The 20,761-nt window shown below is 41.8% G+C and overlaps 1 protein-coding gene across 1 annotated transcript; it reads left to right on the forward strand.

Annotated features, from left to right (window-relative positions):
* Window positions 1-4,664: 4,664 nt before the first annotated feature.
* Window positions 4,665-19,138, forward strand: emp2 (epithelial membrane protein 2). The gene is made up of 5 exons (XM_030407880.1): window positions 4,665-4,838; window positions 15,373-15,653; window positions 15,737-15,839; window positions 16,415-16,555; window positions 17,026-19,138. The coding sequence occupies exons 2-5, from the start codon at window positions 15,576-15,578 to the stop codon at window positions 17,193-17,195; spliced, it is 492 nt and encodes a 163-aa protein (XP_030263740.1). The 5' UTR covers window positions 4,665-4,838; window positions 15,373-15,575; the 3' UTR covers window positions 17,196-19,138.
* Window positions 19,139-20,761: the final 1,623 nt, after the last annotated feature.

The following is a 20,761-nucleotide window of genomic DNA, read 5'->3' on the forward strand; positions in this document are numbered from 1 at the left end:
AAAATCTGTTTGTTGTTTTTTTTCAACATTGACACTGACTCCACCATCAAACCCATGGATGTAAAATAATACATGGACAGCAATACTTAAAAGAGATGTGATTTACTGGAGAACTACAGTTGGTGGATTTGTATTAAGAGAACAGCTCCCACTCCTCCTCTGGTAAAATGTCCAATTCCAGAGATAAATGTGCGGATTAATATAGAATCGTCTCTCAGGGAATCTTAAAGGTGAAAGCTGCACAGAAAAGCACAAGGCAGCAACGATATCTATCTGCCCCGGGTGGGATACGAACTAAAAAAGCCTCATTACAGGGTTTTTGGGTGGAGATGTGTCCACCTTTATTGTTTCCACCTATAGGTCGACAACAATAGCGGGTAACTGATACGTGCCTACAGTGACATACTGTGTGAGTGGGTCTCCAATGTTTGCAGTGTGTTTACCTGTCTGTTTGGCGGACACATGACACCTGCCGGAGAGGTCAAACCTGTTCCCACCAGTCCTGTCCGTGTGTGCGTTTGTGCGTGAAAGTGTATTTGGGTGAGAGTAGTCGTAGGTGGGGTCAGTAGCCCGAGGAGCAGAGGGATGATGGGATTGCTTTGTTGTTTAAACAGGCTCTAGCTGTGGGACTACGTTTGAGTGTGTGTGCAGTGTTTAAATGTTCAACAGCAGGCAGACACTCAGGTGATGGACAGAATAAATGTTTGTGTGTGTGTGTGTGTGTGTGTGTGTGTGTATGCTGCTCAATGTCTTTATGCAAAAAATCCAGCAAGGAAAAAACAGAAAGCAAATGAGAGAGAGAATCCATTGTTTTAAGTCTCACAATGTGTCATACTGATTCCATTAATTCCTTTCCTGCCTGCGCAACACGTTATATGTGTGCGTTCCTGTGTGTGTGTGTATACGTCATGTCATGTGTGTGAGTATGTGCATGCTGCACGTGTACAAAACGTGAACGTGTGCAAACATTTTGAAGGACAGTTTGAGGTCTAATGAGAATTTTTGTTCGTCTTGCACAGCTACACGAGTGCGCAACCTGTGGCTTTTTAAGAGAATCCTAATAAACGTCCTGCCCGCAGAACAAGTGCTCAAGGAGGGGTCGAGCAGTATCCAAGCAGTTTTAAAGCCTCTGACATGAATCTGTGACCGGTATATTTGCTAGTCAGTCTCCATTGTATTATTCAAGCTTTGGCGAACTATCCTTTTGTAGGTTCCCTGTTTAATTAGAGTCGAAAGGGAATTTAAATTCTCCTCACATCGTGCCAGGAAATATAAATGATGCTACAGCTGTTGTGCACATTTTTCCACTTTTCAAATAAAAGATCAAAAGATACACGACAAACATTCAGACATATTTGTTGGATAGAGTGTCCACGCCTCAAGCCTGAGGGTCTGTGAGTCCCAGAGTGGCAGCTCACGTCAGTTTTTGCGAAAAGAAGTAGATGTCCATGGTGTGCCACTCACTGGACCATATCTTAGACTTTTTAAATAAGCACATGAGTGTATACTGTAAGTGATTTAAACTCTTGATTCTGATGCTAGAACGATGATGATGATAACCCTAACCCTAACCCTAGACCCGTATGAGCAAAAAGCTTCCATTGATTAAAAATTATAAAAGAGTATAAATTATAAAGAGTATTGAGAAAGCGTGTGAAGTTCATGGTGTCCTGTCCATGACCCATGACCCATCATCGTCTCGGAGAGTTAGCTCTGCTTGCTAACATTGGCACTGAGCTAGCGTTGTCAAACCCTTGACACGGTTTAACATAAACATATGGATTCCTTGGCTAACTGGTTCCACCTGTTTCCAGTCTTCATGCTAAACTGAGCTAACCTGCTGCTGGCTTAATATTGAATAGACCGATGCACATGAGTTATAAATTCTCTCATCTTGCTTGTAACCAGAAAGCAAATAAGACATTATCTTAAAACGTCGAACTAGCCAGCCTATAAAAATACTATATTACATGATAATATGTAAAAGGTCCGTCAGGAATCCTTAGCGCTGTTAATCCACTGCTACCATGAAGAGGCTTTTGTTGAGACTGAATTATTCTTAGGGTTTTTTTTTCACTGCTCTAGGTGTTACAGCATAATTGCGTAAACTAATTTACAGCTGATGGTGTAAAAAGTCTGTTTACACAAAGCCACACCCATCTCTAAAGGCATACCAGCTTGGGGCTCGAAGTTGACAAACCGCTCTCCTATCAAGACATGCCATTTGCAAATAACATGCACACATCTGAAAAAAATCAGCCCCGAACTGAAACTTTGCCGTGTTAACTTAGTTTAAAGTGTGGCCTCATCAGTGGTCCGATGTTCCCACTGTGACAGGATGAGATTCTTTTGTGGAGTCATAAGGAGACAGTTAGTCAGGACAGGCACGAGGTATTGAAGAGGGCATTGTTAAGTCATGCAGCACATAATTCTTTGCATTTTTCAAGGCGGTCACAACATGGGACAGTCGCCACCGCTGGAATGAGTGTGAATCTGTCCATCCAGCCTGATGCAAACAGTCTGACATGAAGATTTTTTGATTTTTACATCTGAAATGTGAGCCTGAACTTACAAGTGATTACATTTTTAGGTATAGAGCTGATTAGTGGTGTGCTAAGACTCTGTATAAAGGCAGGGGGAAGACCTTGGTGATCCAGACTTATTTTGTCATTATTGTAAATACCAATAGGAAGAAGTTTAAAGCTCCTATTCTTAAGCTGATTTTTTAATCTAAAAAAATCTAATCTAAAGTATTTCATCTTTAAAGGGGCATGATGTAGTCTGGAAAAGATATTCAAACTCAAAATTTTGATATGCACAATAAAGTGAAACTGTATAAAATTGTGTTGTCCTTTAAGGTCAGTTTATTGGTGTAGTTGTTTTAGACATAAAATGTCAGTCAACGAAGATCTTTCTCTTCTGATTAAAATTCTTACCCAAAACTACGTAGTGCTGCTTTGAGCTTCACTACCCTGCTGTTGGCTGTAGCATCATATTTAGCAAACACACATGAAAGTTGTATCAAACACTCATCTAACTGTCAACATGAAAGCCATGAAGTGTCAAAGTATGCCTTAAACTAACACAATGTCCCACATTAAGGTTTTTCGTTGTTCCTTTCCTTCAGTGTTTTATTTATGTTAAGGCGTATTTCGAAGATGCTGAAAGTTAAAAAAAAGGTAAAAGCCTGCACCAACTTAAACTCATCTCTACTGGGGAAAAAAAAAAACCTGCTCCTGAAACGCCTCGCAGGTAGCCCCACTGGTAGCCCCGCCTATAATTCTGTGACTTTGCTACATCGCACTACATCACCATGTTACACATTTGCATGATTTCTGTCTAGCAGCTAATTTGGTGTGTAAGAATGGATTTAGCTGTTGTTGTTAGTAGTGTTGCGTCAGGCGTGTGCCAGCCGACCAATCAGAGGAGACTGGGTATTCAGGAGGGAGGGGCCTTTAGAGAGACTGGAGCTAAAACAGATCGTTCACAGGGGAATACAGTGCTGCTGCAATGGATCGTATGAGAAAACTGATGCTTTTTTTGAGCAGTGCGATGTGTAAACCTATACCTATTGTTACCCAAAATAAATGAGCAGAAACTGACTCCTTTAATAGAATCACGCTGATGTTATGCCACTGCAGAACTCGGTCAAAACCACAGGCAAAACTGTGCAAAACTGTGAAAATAACAGAAAGCACAAGGACTTGGTTCACTGTAAATGTATGGATCACTCGGGCACTCTCACCAAACATGCTTTTGTGCGTTAAGAGTGACAGCAGACAATGCCTGAAAAGAAAAATTAAATGCAACAGCTGGTCGGGCTTGACAGGGAGAGAGAGAGAGGGTTGAACTTTGCAGAAAAGCAGGAGGTTAGAAACGAGATGACGGACGGAGCATTTTTTTCCTCTCATATGTCGAATGCTCGAGCGTTTTTTTCATGAATTTTGTTGCAGACATGGAAACAAAACAAGTGGAATTCCAAGAAGTTCTGTGTTTTACATTTGTGGCAGCGGCTCATAAGAGGAATGTTTTAATTCTTACTGAGCCGAGAGGAAGAAACCTGAACTTTGTCAACAGAACATCAGAATCCACCTGCTCTGGGAGGTGCAGAACCGCAACAATGACAAAGGCGGTGAATAAAGGACGTGGTCAAAGTGCAAATAGAGAAGTCAAGAGTGAAACAACAAAACACAGGAAAGTGACTACCAGCCTACAACACACCCCTTCCTCCTCCGGCCTGCTCTTCAGTATTCTTTCCATTCTTCATGCCTTCCTCTCCTCAACTTCTCATCCCCTTTTATCCCTTTCATTTCCTTTTGTCCCCCTCTCTGTCTGACCTCTGCTTTCTCTCCGTTTTTTCCCTCCCTCTGTCTCCCTCTGCCCGACTGCCCTAGGAGGAAATGCAGACTTTTTAAACTTCCCCTCCGTCTCCTATAATGATATTTTTATAGATGCTCTTCCCGCCGAGCCTGACTGAGCTGTTGTCACCAATCCTCTCGTGTCACCCGCACACGCACACGCACCCGCACCCGCACACGCACACGCACGCACACACACACACACACACACACGCACACACACCACGCAAACACACACACACCTCCCAGCATATTAAAATCCCAAACCACACCCTCCAGCTCCAGCTCTGGGGCGCCTCCCACTGCGTCTCTTAACTTTTTTTTTCTCTGGACGTAACAGTGAGGTCTCCAGCTGCTGTTTTGTCACGCTTGGAGGCTGTTTTCCTGCATTTCTTTTTCAAATTGTCACCCACCAATTGCCCTTTTCACAGTCACATCTGGATCTTCGCACATCTTCGTGTCCTCTCCACTTCACATTCGGTGAGTAAACTTTTTTAGTTCAGCATTTTTTTCATTTGACTGCCTGAACTGTCAGTATGGGATTCAGGTCCCATTCAAACCTGTTGTACTTTTGAACTGCTTCTTAAACACACCAAATGACTCTATTTTTGAGGACCAACTGTCCTTATTCTGCCTGCTAGTGTTAAAGATAGTAGCCAAGATTAAAATATCAAATGATTCCTGCTCCGTTTGGATATTGAGACGTCTCTTTAAAAATGAAGGTGTGTATTTTTCTTCATAATCCATCACACAGTAGTTTTCAGGAGCCCTTCCTGTGGTTATTTTGTTACATCACAACTTCTCTTCTCTTTCTAAAGTTTTGTTGGAAATGAAAGGGGCGTTGTCAGCCAGCAGTGTGTGCGTCTGTGTGTGTCTGTGAGTATTTAGTGCGGCGTTGCGAGGGAAGATAATGTTCTGTTTTTTTCAATGGACACAGGAAACGTGTGTGTGTGTGTGTGTGTGTGGACCTTTCACTGAAATTAAGAATATCTCTAAGTGCTACCCATATGGCAACACTGAATTCAATGAAAATCTTATGGAGTTTTGTATGTAATTTGCAGTGACCATGCCTTGACATGGTTCATTTCATTGCCACTGCTGCTTCTTAAAGTTCAAAATTGAAGTTTTGAAATTTGCTCTAGAAACGAATGTCTTGTTAATCAGACTGTTCATGTTTCCTGCAAGTTGACCTTTAATGCTGAATTCTTGTCTTGCATTCATGACTGAGTTGCATTTTGATGAGGCCCTTCATCACCGTTGCATCTTCTCCTCACCTCGCAGCGCCCTCTTGTGGCCAGCTTTTTCCAGGTTTTCCATGGTTTGAGAGGAGATTTTTCTGACAGGGCTGCAGAAACGGAGAGTCATCCTCATCAGGCAGTGTTTGCTTTGGAGCTCGCCGTCTGAGGAAAGCCCTGACATTTTGGCAATGGCGCGAAGATTAAATGTCATGAGAAATGAGGAGGGTTACAAATACCGAACAGTCTGTTGGAAACTAATTTGCATCCCCCTGCTGACGTGCAGTTTGTAGACTGCTCCTCGGAGCGCATGGAAAAAACGCACAGATGGATGACAAAAGGACAGAAGGGAGATTCTGGTGCTGAGCATGGAAGCGTAATCCGCTCCAACACACGTTACACGCGAGTTGTGAGCTTCTTGTGTGGGCTGGTCCAAATGAAACCCCTCTCAATCCTTTTATATTACATTACATACGGTAATAAAAGGTCAAACATCCCATTTTATTAAATGCAACTGGAGAAACCCACTCTCAATAAAACTGCAAACATTTTCTCTACTAACTTTTTATTACGTTTCATGAGCCCCACGCTCATCAAGCATACAAATGAAGTGTGAAGCAACCGCTAACGCAGGCTAAATGAATGCAAGCATGACAGTGTAATGTCTGTGTAAAGGAATAATGAATGTATGTTCTGACTTTGTCACAAAGGAAAATTTAAAGCAGCATAGTTCTCCAAGTATTTGTACAGTATTTGATGTGATGTGAGGTTTTAAAAGGGGCTCTGTGGAACTTCTGTGCTGTTTACGTAAGCGGACTCCATTTCTAAGCCATTGTTAGCTAATGTCATTTTCTGATTATCGGTATCAGTGATTTTCCTGTCAGATTGCCAACGAAGTAAACTAATTTGAAAATGTGCCACTTTTGCTTCAAAGCAGCATCCTCTCGCACAACGTTCCCTGACACAACGACAATATCTGAAAAAATGTGAATAAACAGTGGTGTGTACTCTGTCTGTCGCAGCGACATCTACTGAAGCTAGCATGCTAACCAGCTCGCCCCATCCCATCCTGGTCTATAGCTCCTGGGCTAGCAGTATAGACGCTAACACTCTCCAGGTCCCCGGGCTGCCAGTCTGAAAGCCTAGCTGCACCGCTAACAGAGGCAGCTGGCTAAGGCAACTACAGTTAGCCGCAGTTAGCAGCAACCCTTTTTGTTATGAGTGTGACTTTGACAGGCGGCCGATTCTTACATGTTGCGCCTTTAAACGCAGGGCACCAATGTTAATTTCAAACTATGTACTCTGAATGTCGAAGGATGAGAGGATGTTTGTGATATTTGATAGGAGGAGGATTTGTCGGGGGGGAGGTTACTGTGAGATTTTAAAAGGTGTTGACAGGTGAACAAATTATCAGGGAACAGGTGTGACGTGATTGAGAGTAGAATAGAAAAATGGAGGAGCATGGCGGGATCTCCTCTTTAACCATCAGGTGTTCACCAACGTCTCTCTGCCACGTGGGAGTCGTTAGTCGGCGCTGTCACTGCAGGAATGCGCATGAAAACGGACGCACACACACACACACACACACACACACACACACACACACACACACACACACACACACACGCACACCTAAAAACCATGTTAGTGTCCAACATGAAAGAATTCCTGTGTCAGAGGGAGGTCTTTAAACCCAGCATGAGAACAGTTGTGTGTCTCTGTGTGCACATTTATCAGCTTTCTGTAGGTTCCTGATTCCTGAAGGAGGCATTAAGCACACACACACATGCACGTGCACACACACTCACACACACACACTGTACTCCTTTGCTTTATTGTGACGCCTCATTATCGTGCAGATTGATGTATGGACTCTCTATTCTCTCCTATGCAACAGAACTCAACATCGCTAAAATAGTTTCCTTTATTATGTCGTCAGTGTCCAGTTATTAGGTTTGTGTTGCCATTAATAAAGTCTCATGACCGTTATAAAAGGCTATGTTTGTAAAGATATGTCAAATCTGTGTCATGTCAAATCTGAAAGGATCATTTGTTTGCACTTGAAAATTCACTTACAATTGAAATGCACAAAAATGGCACATTGTACTGTTAAATTGGTAGCAAAGCCTAATTGCTAGGGATTGGCCGGTCATTTGGCCTCGCCAGTTATCGGGTCTGATGGGTTTTTTTTGTCACTTTGCTGTTAAAATACATTGTTTAAATGTAGTACTTAGGCTCTGATGCCAAATAAAGTATTAGTCAAATTTGTCTGCAGAGTAACTGAAGTTAAGATAAATGCAGTTCAATGAAAAAGTACAGTACTTGCCACCAAAATGTAGCGGAGTGGAAGTATACAGTGGTAGTAGTAGTAGAAAATGGAAATGCTCAAGTATTTCAAAATCATACGGCCACGTTTATACAATATTTTGGTGGGCTGTGGCGGACCTAGCCCCTAAATTGGGACAGAGCCAACGTGGAGACACCCTGGGGCCAAACTGTCAAATCATTTGCCTTGCTAATGCTAATGCTACAGATGTGCAAATAGTCAAGTTGACTCTGCATCTTTCATCCAGTCTTGTTTTCTGCTTGTTTCAGTGTGTAGCCTTCATGCAGTTTGTTCTTGTCTGTGGAAGGAAGGCCTCGTTACAGTAAATAAATCCGTAATGTAAATGATTAGAGCTGTCACACTGGCCAATCTCGTTATAGTTCTAATTCTGTACTCTGGTGACATCATACATCCTAAAACCTTTGTGAGTGTGTGTGTGTATGTTGTGTGTGTGTGCATGTGTGTACAGTTTTGCATGCTCTTCCTAAACACAGCTTTATTTGGCCGCTGGCTTCGCTCCAGGGGAGATGTGCCTTTTGTGTTGTCTCTAAAAATAAGTCTTTGCTCGGCTATTGTTGTCATGTACACATACCCTTGCGCGCACACACACACACACACACACACACACACACACACGAGCACACACCCACACACGCACACACACACACACACTCACGCTTTAACACAAAGTAATGCAATTCGATACTGCTGGGGCAAACAAATTGCAAAAAGCATGGCATGAATCTAAACTCAAGCTGAAATTTGTAGCATTCATGAAACACATGTAAAATCTGGTGGCAGGTATAAAATGTAGCATTGGTTTAAAGTGGCACGATGGATCTATTTGAAGGGTTCCTGCGAAACAAAATGAGGCACTCAAGGCTGAGTGAATCCCAACAGCTATTCCAGATCTAGGGTTTCGAGGAGGAAATGTTGAATGTTGAGTCTGGACGGTGCAACCTCATCGGGGGCCAGAGGGCTCCACTTGAAGCCGTTCCTCGCCTTCCTCTCTTCCTCAATTAGTTTTTCCATGGCCAAAGACAGAGAGGGAAAAAGAGAGAGAGCGAGAGATACAGAGGAAAAAAGAGAGAGTGGGACAGTGAGAGAGACGGGGGAGTGAGATTCAGAGGCCCAGTTAAGTCTGTGGCTTTGTGTTTTATGAAAAGAGTAAAAAAAAAAAAAAAAAAACGACATTAAAAGTCAGCATTTTCCACCAGGCAAAGGGAATCAGCTGGCAGACGCACACACACACACACAAACACACACACACACACACACACACACACACACACACACACACACACACACACACACACACACACACACGCTTGCACCGAGTACCCCAGCCTCCTATTATAAGGCTGAGTGGAGAGGAGGAATGGCAGCATTTGTGCCTGTCAGTTTGTCAGTGTGTGAGGTGGCTGGAGTTCGAGGCTGTCAACCTTTGTGAAGACACAAAAACCACAGTAATGTCATCATTTGTCTTATTTGTATTCGTGTCCACTTAGCCATGTGTCCACGTGAAGGTGACATCAAGCAAGAACAAAACAGGATGGTGTGAGTGACTGTGAAAGTGGCGTCATGCTGCTGTATTTCTGATAAGATTACGCCCCGCTAACACTATTATTAATTTACTATTTGTAGAATGTAGAATCAGCAGTGACTGCATAGGATTGTTTTCAGCTCACGTCATTTGGGTTTTTCACAGTAGGATAACCATCTCAGAAATCAGATGCAACGTCCTGCTGATGTGATTTCACAGTATATAGTTAACACTATTATAGTAATTGTTGGTAACCACTTTATAGGAATGAGAACAGAACTTTTAAGAGGGGTTGAGCAAATGTTTCTATTATGATTTCTTGCAAATGACTTTTACTTATCACTTTTAATAACAGTAATACAGCAGAATTTAATAGTGTGGATAAGTAAATCAAGGCGAAGTATACCTTGAAACTGGTCTACCGCTGCAACCAGACATGTGATCCAAACACAAAATCCAAAACTCAAAACGTATTAAAAATGAATAGATGTAATAATTTCAATAACTCACTCACAATTTTGAGGTACTTGCATTTTACTTGAATATTTGCATTTTATACTACATTTGGAGGTAAATATTGCACCTTTTTTTTTTTACATTCATTTGATAACTTGAACGACTGATGACTTAACACGGCATCTGGCAGTCGGAGTTTTTCTTTCAGATTTATATTTTACATAAAAAAACGGAATCCTTTACTTAAATAAATGTACTAATACCCTACTGTAAAAAAACAAAAAAAACAATACTGTGAAATAAGTAATAGTCCTGATTTGAAAATGTTACTTCAGTAAAAATAGGACGAATCAGGAAAATGTAAGCAGACGTATACGATGATAACGTCATTACTAGTTACTTACAGATTACTGTACATTTCAATTAAGATGTTTTATCGACAGAACACAACAATGATTCTGATGATCAGATGACCCATAGTGTACAGTACAAACTTATCTAACATCAGACACTTTGAGACTTTCCTCACTGTTCATATGGCTGAATTTCATTCTTACCAAAGTAATATTTCAACATTGCGTTTACTCAAATATGACTTTTCGGTCCTTTTCTTACAAGACTGGCTAAAAGCAACATTCCAAAAACATTTTGCTCTCCCGCTTCCCACTCACGAAGGGAGGAACACTTCATGTTAACGGGGCGCTCTAACCCTATAAATCGCGTTAATATAACCACAGTTACAGAAAATCAATTTTTCTTTTAGAGCTTTATTTTAAATATGCAATAAAGGAAAAGACAGACTGTCAGTGCTGCCCTACATTCCTTCGTATTCATAAAGAAGAAAGCTCCTGTGGTCATTTGTGTACGCGCTGAGTTTATTGCCCTAAATCCATCGCCCTCACAGTGAAAAATAATAGTTTGCAGTCTGAAAGACGCGGGTGATGAATGATGAATAAAGGATGGTCACTAACCCGGATTATCAGGACTGTTAGCCACATACTCTGCTGATTGACGTGCCACAGCTGAAGTGGTTTGTCTGCTATGACAGATAAGGCACGAAGATCTGTGAAATTGGTGTTATGCATACCAGACCAGCGTGGCTAATGTACTCAGCATGCATGTGGGATGTGCGCCGTGTGTGTGTGTATGTGTGTGTGTCTGCAGCTGTTGCATGGTGTCAGGGGCAGTTATCAGCGCGTTCACACTTTACGACGAGCCATTCCCAGGGACCCCTGAGGAGCACAGGGCCCCGTGTTCAGGTTTATGACTTAAGCATCAACAAACTTAACATTCATTTTTGTCACCTTAAAATCAGAAGATGATGAGTAATGACTATAATAACTGGGCAAAATTGTAGTTTTTGCTTCTATGTGAGCACTAATATAATATAAACCCCAGCAAAGGGGGCGTTTATACATTTATTCCTGCAGTATCCGCAGCTTGAATCAACTCCATTCATCTGCACTGCGCCTGTGAGTCAGGAGGATGGATATCTGCAGCTTTGCGTAGTTTACTTGTCCGTGTGTGTACGCTCAGTCAGCGTGTGTGTGTGCCTTTTACGCTCGTGTTTTTGTTTTTCTCGCTTCCCTCCATTTCTCTCCAATGGGGTGTTCTTTTATGTCTGTCTCCTCCCTCCTTCCCTCCCTCCCTCTCTCTCCTCCCTCTCTCTCCTCCCTTTTCCTCATCTCCTCGCTCAGACGAGAGGGCAGCTGTGGACAGAATCACGTCCAGCTGTGTGTTTGTGTGTGTGCGTTCGTGTACATGTCTGGGAGATTATATGTGGCTCCAGAGAATGCTCCTTGCAGGTCAGATTAGACTCAAATACCAAAGACATGCTTTATAATGGATGCGCTGAATTTAAGTTTTGGGTTGCTACCTTTGTCGTCTCTCTGAAGTCTGACCGACCACCCAGAAGACACAGTTATTACAAAATGTTAAAAAAAGGGCTGACTTCTTGGGAATTAATATAGCTCCGAGGCTATAAAAATCAGAGCTCTTATATGCTTTTGCAGGTCCTTAAAATAAAACCGGGCCTCACATTTCCACCCAGTTTGACCTGTCACCCACACACCACTTCATGTTCACACACACGTCCTGTTAAAGCTGCAACCAAACATTATTATCATTACTGATGCAGCAAAAAATTGATTATTCATTTAGACTATAAAAAAGCTCATCAGTTCAATGTGACGTCCTTTAATTCTGTCTGTTGTCCAACCAACAATCCAAAATGAGAATCTTCATTTACTATCATAATTGACAATGAAATGCAGCAAATCCTACCATTTTGCTTGAAAAATTACTGAAAAGATATATTGATTATCAAAATAGTTATAATTTAAGTTTCTCGACTAATCATTGCAGATCTATATCCCTTACAAAACAATCCATATGAATAATATTTTTTGTAAGATGCAAAGGGGCTATATTAGAGGGGCAATATGTAAGAATTTATACTCGAATCAAAGGGGGGCAGCATATCATCAGAGTAACTGCTGGCTGCCATCAGCTTGTTAGCCCAGTGAGCGATGCAGTTAACGTGGATGGCTAGCAGCTAGTCATGGGAGCTCTGAGCATCAGATTAGTGTTGGTGTCTAAACAGCTACTTAATTTTTTGAAAAATTGTTGGATTTATTTTGGATTCAAGGAGAGAAAACATAATCCAAATGATAACATGTTAAAGTGATAACACTTACTTCCAACATGGTCCTCAGGACCTTTCTACTATGATGGGCGAAGGCTAGCTGGTTAGCTATTTGCAGTAAATATCTCTGCAACAATACACAGACGTCATTCATAATTTCTTTATCTTATATTGATTATTCCAGTTGAATTGTCAACTAACAGCCTTACAAATGGCACCTTTAAAACATTCAAAAATTAACCAAGATCATCAACAGAATGTGATGGAATAACAGTTTTGAAGTTATGTCAGGGCATGCTAACAAGCTAGCCCTGGGCCTAAAAAACCTCTCTGTCCCAGAGGTCCAAAGCTGCCATGCTAGCGGTTGCTGCATGCCAAATTGAGCTATCAGGCTAACAATAGCTACCATCATTGATGTATAAACAGAATGCATTTAGCAGCAGTGAGCAGTGACTCTGGTGATATGCTGCCCTGTATCTCTTGGGGATTTCACTTGGCCAGTTCTCACACAAAACTCTGTGCTGTGTTTTGTATGCTATTTCAGTACAAAGTATTTATAGGCCGGCTTATTGCAAATGCTTCATGTTAGGACACGTTTTGACATATTAAACACATGTGACCAGTTTCATCTCCACTTGTGCCGCGTTCCTATTTCTTCCTCACACAGTTTCAGGTGCAAATCAAAGTGTTTGTTGCTGGGTCATTGTCTCCTTCAGGTTCATGCTCGAGAGCGCCATGATCGGGAGCATTTGGCATGAAAAAAAAGCCGGTGTTTACATTCCTGTCTAAACCCCAAAGTGTATAGCTCACTTTTGAAGTTTCACCCCCGCCTCCGTTTTACTATTTACCCCCTCGTTCAACCTCCCTCCGGCTCAGACAGGGAGGGCCTATCCTCTGGCACACCCCGCAGCCACATCACGCTCGCACACAAAAAAAACGTGGCCTGCTTCCTGTCGGTTGGGAGAGGCTGTTTTTACTGTGACTCCATTTTGGCGGAGAGGGCTAATTCCTCTGCTGTCTGGCGCTGCGTACGTGTGTGTGAATGTGTGTGTGTGTGTGTGTGTGTGTGTGTGCCTGCACTCACATGTGCTTTTTCACATGTTTGTGTCTCTGCCTGCTCAGCGTCTGAACTACTTTGGTGGCAGTCACTGAAATGAAACTCGGATGTGTGCTCATGTGTAATTTGTGTGCACTGTCCCCCACAGGGTGATTAGATGAGTTGGATGTGTACAGTGTACACACAGAGAGTGAGAGAGAACTCTGCATTTGTTTTGTAGGCAGTAAAACAGCATTTAAAGCAACGCTGTAAAGGTGTAGGAAATAAATTAACTCTCGATTCCAGATTTTGTGATTATTTGCTGCGATGAATGTTGCTGACAAAGCATTTTATACGCCGAGCGAAACCCTTTCCTGGGTTTCAGGATTTAGGATTCAAGACCTTATTGTCATTGTGTAAAACAAGAAACAGTGAAACGACAAAGTTACCTAGAATAAGATAAGCATTGAAAGGATTGTCAACACTTATTTCAGACATACAATAATAGATAAAAAGAAAACCATAAAGAAATAGTCAGCATATATCAAATAAGTAAAGGACAGATTACTGTTTACTGAAATTACTGTTGTACAACCGTCCATTCTCCGTTAAGAAACAGAAGAAAATCCAGGTAGACGATCACATCTTAAGCTTCGGCTCACACACACACACACACACACACACACACATAAATACGCCTGTTATGACTGTCAACACTGTTGTCCGAAGCCACACACATCTGGGCATTTAGTTTGTGTTAAAATGCCACACATACCAAAGTCATGCTGCAAACACAAAGGAACAAAGCTGGCATTTGACGCATTAGTTGTTATGCGTTAACAACTACTGTTTTCTCTTCTGTGTTAATCAGATCAAAGAATGCTTTGTTAGGATAGTATCTTGAACTTCCCTATTTCTTTCAGTTGCCTCTCAGGGCTTCCACAGTTGTTGGATCCCAAGTTCCCTTGATTAACTGACTTCTTGCACAAATGCTCATATTGTAATTTTCTTCTACATCAAGGGGGCCAAATCAAACTTTACGGTGGGCCAACACTGGCCCCACTTTGGGCAGCCCTGATTTACAGTATGTAAACCTTGCTTGGGATTTGAAAGGGTCGATCCCTTAACATCCTTAGCATCATTTTTAGCATCTCGATGCACAAGGATTCCTGGTATCGCTGGATGAAACAGTCTGCTAATGCTGCCATGCCAATACAGCGCCTTATATTCCTGTCCGTGCTGAGAGCGCGGAGCGCGGACTGCCCATCTGAAGATGTAAACAGTCGACTCCTGTCTTCTATCAACATAGTCACAGTCAGGATTATAGCCTTAAATCACTGCAGAGTAAACACCACACACCCACATACTGAACACACACACACACACACACACGGTTTGGCATACATACTGTATGGACACATTTCATCTTGTATCTTGAGTAGAGATTTGCGTAATTTGAGGGGAGACTGAGAGGATTACTCTGGCTGTTTCATTAACCCCGCATTCTTCACAGTTGTTTGGAGATGCTGCAGAAGTCTGGAGTCCGCGTGAACGCTTCATTCATCTCTGATATGCAACAGATTTCGTTCTGTAAACCATCAACCATCCGTTTTGTTTAAAGTGACTGCAGAAATATATGCTTTTCTGAGTTCGTGCCACAAGTTCTTACAAACAACTACCAAGCAGGGCCCCTGCAGTAGTTTTATCTGTGTGGTCGATTCATATTTCATGTATTTGCGTTTGTCATTAAAGTATTACATGTCGCTCCCAACAGATTCCTCTTTGGCGAAGCACCTGATCCCCCGCTGACCCCTGCAGACCAGCCTGTGTGTGACAGCCAGCAGCAACGCACAGAAGCAGGACTGTCATCCAATCAAAGCCCTTCTCCACACTGACAGTGAGAGACGCACACGGCCTGCGAGACAATTCAACAGGCCTGACCGACGGTCGACGAGTCAATCACGCAGAAGGGCAGCCATGTTGATCATCTTAGCCTTCATCATCCTCTTCCACCTGGCTGTGGCCATCCTCCTCTTCGTTGCGACCATTCACAATGTGAGTATAGGCCAAGAGGGACCACACAAGAGCATGGCAATGCAGGAACATTTGAATCACCTCTGTGTCCCTCCCTGATGTAGGCGTGGTGGGTGGTTGCCGGACATGAGGGGATCTACAGCGACCTGTGGTACTCCTGTAACTCCACCTGCTATCCAGTGGAGAACAGCCATACTACTGAAGCAGGTAAGACAGGATGTGTGTGCTGTTTGTGTGAAGAACATCTGTCTCAATTTTTTTTTTTTTTTTTACTAAATTACGTCTTCTTATTGTGTCGAGGAATTATCTGTCAAATTGGTTTGGTAGTATTAAATTTAAAGGGTAGCTCCACCAATTTAACATATCAAAATGTGTTGACAGATCTCGAGGATCACTTACAATTAGTAGTATAAAGCCTTTTGTGGCACCAGAGAGAAGCTGCATGTAATCTGATAAATTGCCTCCATTCATGTCACTCAGTGGCTTAGTTGCATTGTGGGTAATGTAGGTGCCAGGTTTTGAAAAGGAAGCAGAACACGATTTTTGATGATTTTTCTTTAAACTGCCCAACCATGTTTTACAAGTTTAACACTTAACCTGTGGACTGCTTTTACCCACAATGCAACTTAGCGGATCACTTATGTGGAGAACCATGACACCCTAATATTTTGGTTATGCTGGGCAAATGTTTCTCATTTAAGATTTCAAACTTTTGTCATGAGATTAATGTTTAAAGTTTAAATCTTCCGACTCTGCCTGTCCTCTGTCACATCTTCCCTCAGCCTATCTGCAGGCCGTCCAGGCCACAATGATCCTGGCCACCATTTTATGTTGCGTCAGCTTCTTCGTCTTCATCCTTCAGCTCTTCAGACTCCAACAGGGAGAGAGATTCATTTTCACCGCCATCATCCAGCTATTGTCCTGTGAGTGACACACACACACACACACGCACACACGCACACACACACACACACACACACACACACACACTTGTTAATTAGTGAGCTTGAGAGGCGCTGGTAGACATGGCAGGAAAAATTGTCTCAACGCCCTGTTAAAAATATCCAGTGATTTACTGCTTACAAAACTTGAAACGCTGTCTTGAACAGTTGTGCCTGGCTTTCTGGACATCTCACCTGTCTGTCACGCCACAATACACAACATACAAATTCAAACGTATCCCTGATTTGCAGAAACATAAAATGGCAGCATTTCATTCCGCTGCCTGGGCTGGAAAATCAAACAAGCATATTTCCCAAACAGCGTCAAAATATTTCTTTAAGTGGCACCATCTGACTTTAGGGGACAATTGGCTAACTCTTTTAGAACGTGAATGACACACCTCAACTCTCCGGTGTAACTCCCATCTTCCTCCTCCTCTCTCCTCCTCCAGCTCTATGCGTGATGATAGCAGCTTCCATCTACACGGCTCAGAAAGACAGCTTCCACGTGCCCAGTCTTCGCAATGGCTCCTACGGCTCCTCCTACGTCCTGGCCTGGATCAGCTTCCCCATGACTCTCATCAGCGGCCTCATGTACCTGGTGCTCAGGAAGCGCAAATAGACGCGACAGGCTTGACAGAAAGATATTCAAATGCATAAATAGGAACACTTGGACGTACACTTTTCCCTCAGCAAACACGTGTGCACACATTGTTGTTTTAGAGTTTATGATATGACTGGAGGTGAGAAAAATACAACACAAATCACAAAGAGGTCAAGTCTCAGGTTCAGGAAATTTCAATATACAACAATTTTTTTCCCACTGTGCACCCCAAATAGTCTCACACCCCTCCACTTCCTGATGGTATGTCGTTCTCACTGAATGTGGCACAGATCCTTCAGGACGCTCCAGACTCTCGGTGTGTTCAGTTATCGGCCGTACAATACATGTTTTCCCTCTCAAACACTGCTGTCTGACCCACTGTTAATTGGGTGATCCTTGTGTTTCACATTTAATCAGCATTGAATAGTTTACAAAGATTACACGCACTGCATACAGTATAAACATGGACGACAGCACAGCTCTCCAGAAGTGAGGCCGAAATATCTTTATCGCCACCCTGTGGCTGGTTGCAGTTTAGATCATGAACCCCTCCTGCTCTGTGTTAGCAGATGGGACATGTGTAAAGCTAAAAACACAAAGTAAATACTGTTAGCTAGTTAGCGCAGTTAACTGCAGTCCTATTAGCTGACTCTGTCAAGCCTGGAAGCTCAGAGCACTGGAAGAATGTTGGTGTTTAAAATGTTAGCTGGTTAGCATGCTAACTTCAGTAGAAATCTCTGCAGTACAGTACATAAATGGGTTTTTACATAATAATAATAATAATAATAATTATTATTAGATAAATAATAATACGTTTTCAATGTTTTTAACTGAAAATTCTTACATTTTGCACCTTTCATAAGGTATCTGATGCTATAAAAAGGTGGCAATACTATGATTAACAGTTCAGCCCTGCTCAAAATTGAGCAGGTGGGTGTACGGGTGGGAACTCAATACAATACCATCACCGGCACAATATGGCAGCGCTTGTTTTGGGATATTTTGGCTTCATTTTAGCACCGTGGAAGAAAGTAGGAGACGTGTCGTCCACCTTTATATGTATCAAACCGCAAACACGTATCAGCAAAGGCACCCGACAGGCTCCTTGTTGTATTCAGTGAGCACATACCTTCACCCTCAAATTCTCACTTTCCCCCCTTAGCTATTACATGAGCAGCATCCCGACATACTGATTTGTCACATGCTTCCTACCACCATTCATAGGAACCAGTCTGAAACACCCCATCAAGAACGAAGTTGAAGACAAACTAGGAGATTTGTCTCACTGGGAAACTTTCCAAAGGGTCCATACGTTTGTTTTGTTTTTTTCTTTTCTTTTGTGAATCTGCAGTCAACGGAATTTATTTTGTACATATTTGCTGTGTTTGTATAGTTAATTGCCAAAAACTTATTTCTAAGACTGAAATAATGAAATTATATACATTTATAAAAAGAAGAAAAAAAACAGAAAATCTTATGTTAACCATAGCTTACAGGAAGTGTAGTGAAGCAGTAGTTGAGGTGTAATATGTAGGATTTTAACCCCGTTGTTCTTTGTATTCTTGTGTTACTGACTTTTGTTGATAAAAGGAACCAATGATGTGCTGTGACGTTTGGGATTTTCAAATGACGACGTAGAAACACGCAAACTTGAACCAAGAATGAACATTTCTTTGTCATTGTTCTGCTTTTTTTTCTGTTTTTTTTGTTTGTTTTTTTTTGGTCACAGCCTCTCTAAGAAAAAGGACGAAAGCTATTTATTATTGAGAACCACTGTTGTGTATTTTACCATCATGTGACTGAGGATGTATGAAGTAATCAACTCTTTCTGCATTTCTTTTTCCCGACCATTCCTTTGGTCCATTACTGAAACAACCCCATGCACATGTTATGCTCCTGTGCTCTGGCATTTAACGACAATAAATCTATTACTGTATTGTTCCTGTCACCAATTCCCAGAACACTGTGCAAACTCGTCTTTTTCCTCCTTCTGGTGTTGGTTCGGATGGCGAAACCAGTGAAGGGAGACCAGCTGGGTATTAACTTTGCAGCTGCTAGGACTTAAAAAGATTTCTAGGACGCAAATAATATAAAGAAGCGAAGTGTCCAGTTCAGGTTGGACTTGGCGGCTCCTTCAGAGGGCGATATGGGTTGTTACAAGGAATCGGGGAAAATGCACAGATGAGAAGAAGTCTCAAGATGATACTTGAAAATGATTGAAAACAAGACTTTTCTGGCCAAGATTGTGATGTTTTGTTTGTTCTCTTAAGAGTTTAACTAAATAATTACGCCTTCTGTTTGCATGCAAGTTGTTGTCTCTCAGCAAATCCCTTTATATCCTATATCGGAGTGAAAAGTACATTATTGTAGCAGCAGTGGCTAAAAGAAAATGGGATTTTTTTTATTGCAAAACACTGTTTATTAAAGATTATGTTTAATTTGGTTGAGCTTTTCTGATTTTGAAACATATCTAAATTTAGAATAAATAAAGTACCTGGACTTCAGTTCTGCGCAAACATGGCAGACACTTCTACTCTTGATTGGGAATTGGAAATGTTTTCGTGCATTGTTGTGTTTATTTTTCCTTTAGTGTGCTTTATGTCAAGGTAGATGTACCGTAGAGTAGTCAAAGAACCACAGGACCATCGTTACAAAAAAATAATAATAATCGTACGAGTTGTTGAAGCCAAAACTGTATTTAAGGGGATTTGTTTTTCCTAATGCTTCATCAAGTATTAATTTCATATTGATTGAAAGTCTTTTGTAGAAATGGTCATCGTTTTAAGAACTTTTTTCCCTGCGTAGGATTCATCCACAGGTTTTATATGTTTGGCTTGTGTATCATATCAAATCAGAGTGTTTCTGTTTGTCACAGGCTTCTTAGCTTTTACCATTTTTTGGCAGATTGAACAACAACATTCTATTTATTTCCACCTGTGTCAGTAGTTCCTGTAATCTGTAAAATATTACCGTGTTATCATGTGTTCACATGCGATCAAACTAAGACATTTGTCTACTATTGGCACCCAGTGGACTGATAGAGAACTGCACAATGTGTAGGTCGTGGTTTTATAGTTTCAGACTACAGAGTAAGGCTCCTGTCAAGCACTCAAGAATGAGCTTGTTTCTGCTCGGTGAATCCTGCTGCTGCTCCAATCTCGACATATCTTAAAAAAATAATCACCTCCCCTGAAAGAATCTATCGGTGCTTCCCATCTGATGTAGAGCTCAATAAATGTATTTTACAACAAAAAATTTTCCTTTGTGTGTGCCAAATCTGTCACAGAGTCAAGTGTTAATCTCATGCCCTCTTCCCCTTCACCTTTACTTTGCAGCTGACAAGATGAATATTTCTCCCTATGCACTCCTGCGGAGCAATATCAGGCCTACGGCTTTCCTTATTTGCAGTCTTGGAAAGTTAAAATAATCTTACAGAGGGAATAGGTAGTCTGACTGACATCCACAGGATGTGTATGCTCTCATTCTGAGATAGTTGTTCTTAGTTGTACCCCCAAGCCTTTTGGGGGCCCTAAGCAGAATTTGATTTGCTGCCCCCCCACCTGTGCTTGACATTTATTGACACA

The sequence above is a fragment of the Sparus aurata genome, chromosome 23 (assembly GCF_900880675.1).
Source record: "Sparus aurata chromosome 23, fSpaAur1.1, whole genome shotgun sequence".
Classification (NCBI taxonomy): Eukaryota; Metazoa; Chordata; class Actinopteri; order Spariformes; family Sparidae; genus Sparus; species Sparus aurata.

What these genes read in the sequence shown, in the direction of transcription:
- emp2 (XM_030407880.1), top strand. Translation starts at nt 15,576, where the DNA reads ATGTTGATCATCTTAGCCTTCATCATCCTCTTCCACCTGGCTGTGGCC. An exon ending in TCGTTGCGACCATTCACAAT is followed by an intron (nt 15,654 to 15,736) that starts GTGAGTATAGGC and finishes TCCCTGATGTAG; the next exon opens with GCGTGGTGGGTGGTTGCCGG. An exon ending in CATCATCCAGCTATTGTCCT is followed by an intron (nt 16,556 to 17,025) that starts GTGAGTGACACA and finishes CTCCTCCTCCAG; the next exon opens with CTCTATGCGTGATGATAGCA.